The sequence below is a fragment of the Perognathus longimembris genome, chromosome 2, assembly GCF_023159225.1.
Source record: "Perognathus longimembris pacificus isolate PPM17 chromosome 2, ASM2315922v1, whole genome shotgun sequence".
Classification (NCBI taxonomy): Eukaryota; Metazoa; Chordata; class Mammalia; order Rodentia; family Heteromyidae; genus Perognathus; species Perognathus longimembris.
In genome coordinates, this window is record NC_063162.1 from 117,083,191 (window position 1) to 117,096,093 (window position 12,903).

At 37.8% G+C, this 12,903-nt stretch overlaps 1 protein-coding gene across 2 annotated transcripts in view; it reads right to left on the reverse strand.

The window, feature by feature from the left end:
* Positions 1-454: 454 nt before the first annotated feature.
* The window catches only part of Hepacam2 (HEPACAM family member 2), a 38,362-nt gene continuing 25,913 nt past the window's right edge, over positions 455-12,903 (reverse strand). Inside the window, exons 5-10 of one of the 2 annotated variants that reach the window (XM_048340031.1) lie at positions 11,658-11,783; positions 11,547-11,571; positions 11,418-11,455; positions 10,310-10,383; positions 6,494-6,603; positions 455-1,185 (exon numbers count right to left, since the gene is read on the reverse strand). In XM_048340031.1, the coding sequence (XP_048195988.1) occupies positions 1,182-1,185; positions 6,494-6,603; positions 10,310-10,383; positions 11,418-11,455; positions 11,547-11,571; positions 11,658-11,783 (377 nt within the window). In that variant the 3' untranslated portion in view covers positions 455-1,181. Of the gene's footprint in view, positions 1,186-6,489; positions 6,604-10,309; positions 10,384-11,417; positions 11,456-11,546; positions 11,572-11,657; positions 11,784-12,903 lie in introns of those variants that run through there. The other variant, XM_048340032.1, reaches the window with a different exon arrangement.

Consider the following 12,903-nt stretch of genomic DNA (forward strand, 5'->3'; position numbering starts at 1 on the left):
CATGTTAGCTGGATAGTACTCTACTGCTTGAGCTTTGACTCAAGCCCTATTTGTTTTGGTAATTATTGAAATAAGATCTTTTTTTTACTCTCAGGTAATCCTGGACTTTAATCCTTCTATTTATAACTCCTGTGATAGCTGTGATGATAGGCCCATGCCACCATCTCCAGCTTTTTCTGTTAAGATGGGGACCTTGAATTTTTCCCTCCTTGGGCTGGCTTAGAAACTCCAGCCTGGAACCTCCTGATCTAAGCCTCATGTGGGATGAAGCCCTGTTCTACCATATATAGCAATTGGTTGAGATAGGTTTGGCTAACTTTTTTCCCTGGCTGGCTTTGAACCACAACACTCCTCATCTTCATCTTCCAGGTAGGTTTGAGCCACTGGTGCCTACCTTTACATTCTGAATTTTTTGTAATATTTTTCCTCTACAACATGAAGAATTAAGATCACAAAAAAGCAAAGACAGAATAATTTATTTGAATATATTTTTCTCTGAACAAAAATAAAAAACAGAATTTTAGTAAGCCATTTTCTTAAACAGTTTGCAAGTCTTTTCGAAAACACCCTTGATAATCAAGCCGATTGACAATGACAGAGAAGGCACAGTGTTACTTTTGGGAAAACCAAGTCTATTATTTTGTGGCACAAATAACAAGAAATGAATTTGGGAATTAAAAAACTACAGCGATCTTAGCACTAATGAGAGTTTAATTTTAAAAAAAACCTACTGGAAAAAAGCTTTACAAATGTGGTTTCCATGTTTATAAATGAGACAAACAGCATCAACACTGATGGAAGAGGAAGTATGCCCTAGAATGCATTAGAATGCATATGCCTATTATAATGGGCTTTTAGAGAAATATAATGTAGGAAGAGTGATTGGGAGCCTTTATTCCTTCTTTCCAGGCAACATGACAAACAATGTACACTGAAGAATACTTTTCTACCACTGTCCTTTGTGGCATAACACACCGCACGTTTGTGTGTGCGTGTGCGTGCGCACAAAGGTGCACACACGTGAGGAAAAACCAGTTTATGATTTATAAATGCTGCTCTTCTGCTTTAAAAGAAGCAATGAGTAAGAGGTATTGGGCTTGTTTTTTTCAATGATTGCAGGTATTTTCCCTCAAAATAGTCCTTCGTTGTCTCACTTCAATGTACTGCTTTGCCAAGAAAATTCACCTGATGAAGAGAAATACAAGACACCTGAGCTGTTTTTTTTTAATAGATTTTCCAGTTCTAAAGGTAAATAGTTACAAATGAAGTGAGTGCTCTGAGCTGATTCAAGAGAATTATATTTATTAGGAGTGGGAAGGGTAAGCAACCATAAATTCTGTAGATAATTCTCTTTTGAAATTCAAAGCTTGTTTACTTAGATGACCTGTTTTCAAGATCCTAACAATTGACTTTGGGGGTAAAATAAACTTTCAAGAATTTTAATGGTGTCAACAACATTTCAATAAACACAGTTATAAACAAATGACTGTGCTGAGTACTAGAATATGAGCATTGATCATTTTACCCATTTGTTAAAAACCATTCCAATTAATTTAACAGGCACACATAATCAGGAACATAGTCTTAGAATCAAATAATAAAAAAGTGCTTAAACATTTTTCCTACTTTAGAAGTGATTGTCAAATAGAAGAATCAGTCAGAAGGACAGAGTATGAGAGACACTAGAACTTATAGGCATAGGCAGGAACTTCCTGAACAGAGTCCCAGGGGCACAACAGATAGGGGAGAGACTCAACAAATGGCACTACTACAAAATAAAAAGTTCATGCACAGCTAAAGATAAAGCCAGTAAACTAGAAAGATAGTCAACCATATGGAAAAAGATCTTCACCAGCACAGCAACAGACAAAGGCCTAATATCCGTCATCTACAGAGAACTCAAGAAACTAACCCTCTCCAAGTCCAGTAAACCAATTATGAAATGGGCAAAGGAGCTAAAGAGAGATTTCACAGGAGAAGAAATAAAAATGGAAAAGGGACATACGAGAAAATGTTCAACATCCCTGGCAGTAAAGGAAATCCAAATAAAAACAACCCTGAGATACCACCTCACTCCAGTTAGAATGGCCTATACTCTGAACTCAGGCAACAACAAATGCTGGAGGGGATTCGGAGAAAGAGGAACCCTTCTCCACTGTTGGTGGGAGTACAAACTAGTGCAACCACTCTGGAGAACAGTATGGAGATTCCTCAAAAAGCTCAGCATAGACATACCCTATGACCCAGCCATACCACTCCTAGGCATCTATCCTGAACAATAGGTCTCAGGATACCATAAAGACATCTGCACATCCATGTTTTTCGCTGCATAATTCACAATAGCCAAAATATGGAAACAACCCAGATGCCCTTCCACAGACGAATGGATCCAAAAAATATGGTACTTATACACATTGGAATACTACATAGCTATTAGGAATGGTGAAATATTGTTATTCGCAGGGAAATGGTCAGAACTCGAACAAATAATGTTGAGCAAGACAAGCCTTGAGCACAGAGAACAAAGGCCCATGGTCTCCCTAATATTTGTTTTCTTTGGGGGGGTTGGGGGGTGGAGAACAGTAGAGATCACATCTGTAAAACAAGAAACTTCTTTTCAAATGGTATTTGCACATGTTTTGGTCAGCGACTTTACATTATGTCTCTAAAATCAATCACTGAATTAGCATAAAAAGGTCTAGGATAGACCTATCAGAGGTTCACAAGAGCTGAACAGCTATGCACATATGATTATATAGGATGAGGCTAAGCAAGATGAACTCCAAGAGATGGAAACAGAAGGATTTTATCACTGTCGTTAGGTCTTAAGTAGTAGGTGAATTTCCTTTGGCATATCCCATGTGGTTACTGTATATGATTTTGGTACACTGGATATTGTATATATGCTTATCTGAACTAGAGAAGGGAAAGAAAAATGAGGGAGGGTATAACAAATATGATAAGAAATGTACTCACTACCTTATTATGTATCTGTACCCCCTCTGTACATCACCTTGTCAATAAAATTTAATTTAAAAAAAGAAGCAGTAAGTTACATAGCTAAATTTCCCAATCACTAACCCATACTCTTCATGAAGGGGAGGTGGGAGAGATCCACTAACCACCTATGATACTGCATTATTAATAAAATTGATCTCCTAATTTAATTGGACCCAGAGAACAATCAGAAAAGGAATATTTATTGTATAAAAGAATATTGACCTTCCTGTGGTTGTACCTACACTATGTCTCTAATCTTATCTGAGTATATTGGAAGCCATGTATACTGGTATTAGAACTAGGAAATTGAAAGGGAATACCAAAATTGAGAGACACAGGGTAAAAAAAGAAAAACAACTACAAAAGCAATACTTGCATAGCTGTTTGGTGTAAGTGAACTGAACACCTCATGGGGGGAAAGGGAAAAAGGGAGGAGGGGGGTATGAGGGACGAGGTAACAAACAGTACAAGTAATGTATCCAATGCCTAACGTACGAAACTGTAACCTCTCTGTACATCAGTTTGATAATAAAAATTTGAAAAACAAAAGAATATTGATTTTTATGAAGGATCATCAGCCTACTTAAAATAAGCAAATAAGTGTCTACAAAACTATGAAATCCTTAAAAGATGGAGTCTTGTTTAATTTCTCTCCTAGGCACATAATACATACCCTGGAAATGTTTGTGTAAATAAAATAAGTATAAAATAGTTTCTGATAGAAGGAATAGATCCTACTTAATTGTTTTTAATTTTGAAGTAGGTAATATACGTATGAGTTAAAATAATCCTTTAAAATGCTGTTCTGGGGGTCTGGGAATATGGCCTAATGGCAAGAGTGCTTGCCTCCTACACATGAAGCTCTTGGTTTGATTCCCCAGCACCACATATATGGAAAACAGCCAGAAGGGGCGCGCTCAGGTGGCAGAGTGCTAGCCTTGAGCGGGAAGAAGCCAGGGATGGTGCTCAGGCCCTGAGTCCAAGGCCCAGGACTGGCCAAAAAAAAAAAAAAAAAAAAAAAAAAAAAAAGCTGTTCTGGAAGATTGATGGAGGAAGAAAATTTTAAAAGGGATTTAAGAGAGAAAGGAAACAGTCTTAAGGTTTTATAGAAAAAATATGGAAGGGAGAAGGAAGGCTAGACTAAGGGAGAAAAGATAAAACTACAGGAAATAAAGAAGGCGTGTAAGCCTCACGCTGAGAGACAACAATAACATAAGACTTAGAAGACAAAGGAGGAAAATGGGAAGAGAGGCCTGGGCGGTCAGTCAGATTGGGATAGGAACAAGAACTGATGTTGCAGAGGGGAGATAGGCTTTCTAAGGAGCACATTCTCAATAGTATTATGTTGATTATTATTTGACCAAGATATATTTTGTGCGTTTGATCTCTGCTTTGTTTTCAACCTTTAAATTTTATTTCTGAAATAAATGTAAATATTCCCAAGAAATTATAAAGGTTTTGCTTGTGTTTGGGAGATATCTAATTTCAGAAGATGATCTTTTTACCTTTTCTTGAGACCCAGCTTTTCCCACATGCAACATTGTTGCTACCATTGTTACAATGCTAACTTAGTATTTGTTACATTCTTCAGAGCTTTAAAAGATAAATCTCAGGGTTTTCATTTGGTTTGTTTGTATTCTGGTGGGGAAAGGAGATGTTTAGAATGAAGGACACACACACATATATATATACATAATATGCATATGTAGTGAAGTGTATATACATATATGTACATATATGTAGACACACACATATAAACATATAAACACAAATAAGCATGTGTGTGAACATATGTGCATATATATAAAAAACATTTTCAAGCTGGGCACCAGTAGCTCATGCCTGTAATCCTAGCTATTCTGGAGGCTGACATCTGAGGATAATGGTTCAAAGCTAGCCCAGGCAGGAAAGTCTGTGAGACTCCTATCTCCAATAAACTACTCAGAAAAGCTGGAAGTGGTGCTGTGGCTAAAGTGGAAAAGCACTAGTCTTGAGCACAACAAAAAGGCCCAGGAACAGCACCCAGATCCTGAGTTCAAGCTCCAGGACTAGAAAAAAATGTATATACATTATTACACAGTATATACATTAAGTATATATATGTATATATAAACATATAAACACATAATATAAAACATTTATATATATATAAATATATATGTTTAGATATACACAAACATTAAACAGCACACACATATGCATATATATGTATATACACACACATCTCAAACCTCTAGTAGTAAGTATGCTCATTAATCTTATTCCATCCTTACACAATATATTCATGGGTCAAACATTACTTCGTACCATATAAATATGTACAATTACTATGTGGCATCAAAAAAAAAAAAAAAGAAAGGAAAGAAGATAGGAAAAAAATTCCTCTCATTCCATTCCAGAGAGTGAGGGATCATTTTAGAGTTTTAATTTTTAAACCATCATGGAAAAATATCTAATTCTGTAGTGTTCTGTTAAGTTAATGACTTGTTGCTTTAAACCAAGTATCTTTTCAAACCTGAAATTCCTAGATTCATCAGTAGCTGTTCCTAATTTACTTGACTCCAGTGTTTTCTAATGTGGGATTTTCAAGGTGTCTTGCCACTTAGCCTTAGAATGACTGCATAGTACCCTAGGCTGGAGTTTCTGCTCCATCACATTTCCAGTGCATTCATTCACTCTTAGCTGTTGTTTCTTGTATTTACCCAGAGGTGTGCATGAACTACTTTACTAGAACTGTTTCTTTTGCCAGAGGGGAAATTCCAGTGTGTGGTTATTGATGTTCTTTTCAAAGTCAATAAGTCACAAATAAAGAAAGAATGGAAGATGATTTGTGGCAGTTATGCCTTGCAGGTAACTACAGTCTACAAAACAACAGAAGTTCATCTCATTATTTCAAAAGACTGTGGGCTTAGTTTCTCCATGGCAAGGCAGGGACAGACTTCCTAGACAGAGCCTTGAGCTTAAATGGACAGCTGGTTTGCTAGATTTGGCTTCAACCCAGGTTTTGTCCTCTCAGAACAGTTCTTAGTGTGGTTCACTTCACTTTGAATTATACTGTGTTAGGCCCTCTACACTGTGCTAGGGAACTTTTGTTTGTGTCCCCTCCCCTTCAAGTAACCCAGAGCTTGAGAACTGGCTTGGGAATGCCTTTCATAGCCAGATTTAGATTGCTGGGGGGGGGGGGGGGGAAGGGAGGGTGGCAGAAGGATATTATAAAAGGGAGAAATACATTCAATAGACAATTGATTCTGGAATTCTATGTGTCAATTTGTTCAATTGTATGGTCTCAGAAGATACTTCTGTCTTTTCCTGTTTCATTTATTTCAACAGTATTCTGAGATAGGGAAGTGAATTATACCTTTTAAAAGGTATGCAAGCTATAATTTCCTGTTTCACTATCTTTCTATTGTGGCTTTTAAGAATTTTTGTGAGGCAAGCAGAGGCTAAGTGTTGAGCTTCTCCATCGTACCAGCAAGTGCAGACTCATACTTACTCTGGATCATCTGGTTGTTGGGCAGGGATGTGTTGAATAACTTCATAAATCGTACCATGCAACTCTTGCCCTGATGCACCATCTGAGATTGGAATGGACCTACTTGGCATCTAGAAAATGTGACACATTAAAGAAAGTTAGCCCAAGATTAATTATCTGTGTTTCTATTATGCTGGGCAGCTAAAAACAAGTGGCAGTAGTGTTGGCTAGGGAAATAGAATTGTCTTTCATCCTCCGGGGGCTGTTTCCCCTCACTGAAGGACCTTGCATTTGCCCTGTGGTAATTTGTGCAGCAGCACAGCTAGCTCTAAGGCCAGAGGAGGATTAGCTTGACAGCATTATCACTATTTTCATCATTTTAGAAGAAAGCTGGGGGTACTGTAAAGAAAACATAAAAGGAAGAAAAATAGCAAAAAAAAAAAAAAAAGGACAGCTTAGAACAATAGAGTATCTATAGTCATCTTTTATTTTACATCTCTCTCTGTCAGTCCATTGGTCTCTCTGTCTCTCTGTCTCCTCTCGGTCTGTCTGTCTGTCTGTCTGTCTCTCTCTCCCTCTGTGAGTATATGTGTATGCACGTGTGTGTTCATGCACACCAGTACTGGAGCTTGAACTTAGGGCCCAGGGTCTGTTCCTTAGCTTTTGGTCACTCAAGACTGGCTCTCTTATCACCTTTACCACATCCCCATTTCTAGTTTTTACTCCCTTTCTGGTTAATTGGAGATAAGAGTCTCACAGATTTTTCTACCTGTGCTGGCTTTAAACTATACTCTTCTGATCTCAATCTCCTGAGGAGCTAGGATTATAGGCATGAGCTACCAGCATCTGGTTTTTATTTTACATGTTAATTATCCATTTGACAATCTTTTCCAATTACATGTGCAAGAGTAGCTTAAAAGAAAAAGAATGTAGATCCTGACATTCTAATCACATTGCAAGTGTGGAGGTAAATATTTTTGTTAGAATGTACTAATAAGTTCTTTAAAAAAAAGGCTCAGATGAATGTAGAAAGAATAGCAGTGTATTTTTTTCTAGTAAAAATGATCACATATTTTATTGAAATTGACATTCATGTTTTACTCTCATTCCTTACAGTTCATAATTTACTTCTTATAAACATTGCCTTCTAATTATTTAAAGGTGGGGTTTCCTCCCTATCCACTATCTTTATCATACTTCTGCCTATTTATAGTTTTTCATTTTTATATGACTCTACCAGGAGGTCACTTTCCCCTGCATAAGCCTAAGGAATTCTTTCTTATCCAAATTTGCTGTGTGCATTATAGTGTCATGCCTTGGCATTATACTTTTGAGATACTGTCTGCTTCCGTTCGGCTTACTATAGCCCTCCAGGCCATACTAGGATATGTGATTTGTCCAGTCATTCTGTGTGGAGGAGATTTTGATGCACTTAAGATCAACTCCTCATTTTCTTTGGCCTAGTGGTGGACATAGGTGTTGGTAAAACCCATCAACCAACTTACTTAACCTAATATGAAGACTATAAACAACTCTGTTCACTTTATGCAATGTCTTTCTTTCTATCCAACTTTTAAAAGAGAGGAACTAAATACACATGCACATACACATGCACATACACACACAGAGTGAGAAAGAGAAATTGCATTTATAAATATACTGGAAAAAGTTAAGTGATGAATTGACTTTTAAAAACTGAAGAAACGACTAAGTCTATTTCTTGTCTTAGTGTGAATTTTGAGGTCTTGGTTTTATTAGTACTTTTCTTCTGTGGGCCATTTCTCACATAAATACCTCTCTGGCTTCTCACTCCTACCTCCTTGTGTGTCTTTGTCCTCTGCTTGCTGTTTTTGATTTCTCACTTCTTTCCCAAACCACCTGGCATGGCCAATTAAGAATCTCTGCAGATCCTTCAGGAGTTTTCAGCTTAGAAAACAGGCATGGTTCCAAGTCAAGTTACTCAGTTTATGACTGAAATAAGTGGGGCTTCTGTGGTGCAATGTACTGTCCCATATCTCTGCTTTATGTTCTTGAAGACTGTAGCATGTTGAGTCAATAAAGGCTGTCCCCTCCAATTACTTACCTCCAATTAGTTCCCTACAAGTAGCCTTCTGATTCATCCCCAGGCTCAATTTAAAGTTTCTTATTACATAAATCTCATGCATTCCTATCCATTAAAATTCCTAGCAATTAAAAAGTGGACATGATATTAAATGAGCTCTTTGATTCATATTTTTGTTTGTTTGTTTCCAGTCGTGGGACTTGGGACTTGGGACTTGAGCACTGTCCCTGGCTTCTTTTTGCTCAAGGCTAGCACTCTACCACATGAGCCACAGCACTACTTCTGGCGTTTTCTATGTATTTGGTGCTGAGGAATCAAACCCAGGGCTTCATGTATACAAGGCGAGCACTTTACCACTAGGCCAGATTCCCAGCCCGCTTCATAATTTTAAGTCCTCTTAGTTCTTCATTTTCCTGGCCTCCCATTTGAAGATACACCTTCAAAGGGTACTTCCTTTGACTGTGAGAAGTAGTTTTAAGTAAGTGACCCACCAAATATTTATTTTGTCTTTTTGGTTGTGGAAGTAAAGGGTGAACCAATCTGCCTGAGATTGAATAAAGGGCGTTGCAAAGCCTTTCCGGAGTAGTTTTTTTTCCTTCATCTATGATTGTGTGGGTGGTGGTGCTTCTGACTTCCCTTAGGGAGGATGAAATCCAATCAAGTCCTTTCCATTACTCATGGGACATTTTTCAAACAGAGTCTGTGGCCAGGAAACATACTGGATGAACCTTACACAGTGATAGAATGCTCTGAACAAACGAACTAGCCATCTCCTAACAGCAAATAGTCGTTTTAAAAAATGGAAGTGAGAATTCCCAGAAGCAAGTGATCCATTTATGGCCCCTTCCATTATGTGGACTAGCAGAGGAGACTAAAGAAGCAGAGGAAAAGTTGGTCCTACACAAATCTGTAAAAGTGTTCATGAGATGATTAGCTCACAGACATTTTCTACATATTTATTTAACAAAACATCATCTTAAGAGATAATTTTTTGCATACTGAAAAAGTGCCTTCAGTTTATAAAGGCCCTCTACTCCCTTTAATTAATGCATCTGGTGATCATAATAAGATAGGTACTTGCATACGTTAGAGCTATACTATAACATCCTTATGAAGAGTACAAGGTACCTTTAAAGATGCAAGGAATTATCTTTGAAATGCACTCAGGAGTTATGAAGGGACAGTAAGGGAAACTGAGCAATGAATTCAGTAAAGTTATGGTCAGTCAAGTAAAGTGGAATAATTCAAATCAGGAATTCCTGATCCTCTGCTTATTCAGCTCTCTTGCCCCCTTTTTTTTTTGGCCAGTCGTGGGGCTTGACTCAGGGCCTGAGCACTGTCCCTGGCTTCATTTTGCTCAAGGCTAGCACTCTGTCACTTGAGCCACAGCGCCACTTCTGGCCGTTTTCTGTATATGTGGTGCTGGGGAATCGAACCCAGGGCTTCATGTATATGAGGCAAGCACTCTTGCCACTAGGCCATATTCCCAGCCCCAGCTCTCTTGCCTTTGAACTGAATTAATTCCCTCTTCTCTGAGCTTGCCAGGTAAAGAATGTTCATTAATTAGCATAATTTCCTTATTTGTGTAAGCTTTACTTAAGAAGGCTGAGAAAAATGCTTTTGTCTTCCTTAGTAAATCAATTAACACTACCTAAATCTGTAAGGGGTAATGCAGCCGCTGGACCACATTGCCCGAGTGCTTAAATGAAGGCTGCTTACACCTCTGGTAAAGCAGAATTCTACTTCTTGGTTAATCAGCCAGTAGGAAAACCAACCCTAGGAATACCAGAGGCATCTGGAAAAGCAATAAATTCATATATTCCAAAGTCATCCAGGGCATCTTCATGGCCTGAAACGGAAAAACAATGCTACTTAGAAACCCAATATTCTCTTTCATTTACTATTGTATTATTTTCTGCCTTACATGTTATATTTACAAAACCAACTGAACATTTCCTCATCCCTCATGGACTGCATCTTACTAGAACTAACAGAGACCACTAGTACAGAAAAGAATAAGAAAATAATCATATCTTGCCAGACATACAAAAATATAGTGCAGTACAATATCCTTATCACCTCATCTTCATCCCTGAGGGGTTCAGGTAGTCTTGAGACCCTTCCTGTCTGTGGCAGTCATTTGTAAGTGAGCAAGGACTAGACATGAAGGCTTATCTTTAGTAGGCATCCATATATCGTATTATTACCTGTATGACTTTATTTAAGTTTCATAGCAACTCTAGGAGGAAGTTAGGAGGAAGTTGGTTTTTCTTTAATCTCTGTTATAGAGATCAGGAAGTCAAGATGAAGAAAAATAATTTTCCCAAGGGGGAATATGGCATACTGAAGTTGGAAACCCAGTGTGCTGTGACACAAAAGCCTGAGCATTTGTTAGCATACAACAATTCAGCAGAGTCAACAGTGAAGGCATTGAAGGTCATCTGAGGTCAAAGAAGCAACACTGGCCCCAATCAAACTTCCCTTTCCTCTTCTCCCTATGATAGAGTTGCCTACTATATCTCCCTTAGGAATCAACGAAGTGAGAGAGATGTTTAGTCTTTTTTAACTAATAATCCTGATGAATGAGCTTAAGCAGAACTCAGGACTCTGGGGAAGTGACTTGATCTCTCTGACCTTTGGTGGTGGTCTTGATTGTAAAATAGAGTTGCTAGTATCTTATAGACATATTATGAAGACCCGTGTGGTTTATATATGACCAGTACAGGAACAGCACTTTGTGAAGGGAAGGCACTGATATAAACTGAGGGACTGTTTCTGTTACATTGATATTGACCTGTTATTTATATTACTGGGATAACAGTATCAATGACCCTCAACAGTATTAACATACATTAACAGAGTTCTTTTCACTTTGACCATTACCTGAAAATGTTTGAGCTTTCCTGTATTCTGTTTCTGGCCTGAAAAGAAAAAATATTTATTAATGTCAAGGATAATAATTGAAGGGAGAAAGAATTTAAGAAAAAAGTTTCATAGAAATATATGCATTACCTGCCTTCTAGCTTCTGTTTTATAGCTAAACCAGAAAGCAACAAACAAAAACACAATAAGGTATTTTTTAGTATATATCCCAAATGTATTTTTTTCCTAATTCTAACATACCTTTGTACGGTTGATATTTTTTCCATAGAAAGAGAATACCCATGGATATAATCAAAAATAGTGATATTCCAGTGATACTTGCTAAAGGGGACAGCGATTTTCCTTTCTGCTCAAGCTTCTCCAGTCCTACATACAAAAAGACAAACATGTTTTTAATAATTAGTTGATCACTTGAAATATTTATGACTCTTAATCTTAAACAAGACAGTATTTCAAATCTCTCCAACCCTATCCCCCTCTTGGACACTGTCCACCAAATGGAGGGCATTCACTTATTTGAGAACATTTTTGGAACTCACTAGGGACAACTGTGATTGGAAATGTGGCCAGTGCTGCCTGGCATGATACTAGCACATTGTTGAAGATGGAGGGAATACTCCATGTCAAAATTCTCAATTGTGTTTGCTATCTTAACTTAGATAAGTTCCAGCTCACTGTCCCTACGTCTTTAGATGTAAGTCTGTTTCCTCCAGTCTCACTGTGTTAGTGTGATTCAAGACTGTGAACTTCCTTTGGAAGCAGTGGAATTTAAAAGTTAAAGGTCTGAGCCTGGGAATGTGGCTTAGTGGTAAAGCGCTTGCCTACCATGCATGAAGCCCTGGGTTCCATTCCTCAGTACTACATAAACAGACACAAGTGGCCCTATGGCTCAAATGGTCAAGTGCTAGCTTTGAGCAAAAGAAGTTCAGGGACAGTGCCCAGGCCATGAGTTCAAGCCCCAGGAATGGAAAAAAAAAAGTATTTACTTCAAGTATAGTTTGCTAATCTAATTTTTAATCAATCATGAGCCACCCCCCAAATAAAATACAAGTGTAATTTTTTCATACAATATTTAATCTCACCCTGTGAATAAAATTTACTTGTTTTTATAAGTCATTCCCTTCATTAATGTCACTATATAACATATAGCACTAAGAGCAATGTGTGCTCAGTGTTTAGAACATGTCAGAGAAAGTGGTATGGCTTACCTCAGTTCATCTCCAGGACGGTCTTATTTAGGGAGGTAGTGTTTAATCATCTTTTGCATGATGAGATGCAGAAGCTGAGGTTTTCTCTAGGTTACTCAATTTATAAGTGGTAGAAGCTGCCTCAATTTAATGTTATTTTATGACAGTTTATCTACCATGCTTGTGTTAATAGCAGCTACAGTCTGTATTACGTTTAGTTAGATGGTTAAACTGTACAGCAGGAAGTAATAAAGGCCTCCAATAAACAAGAGTAACAGATGCCTTCCATATGAGCATGT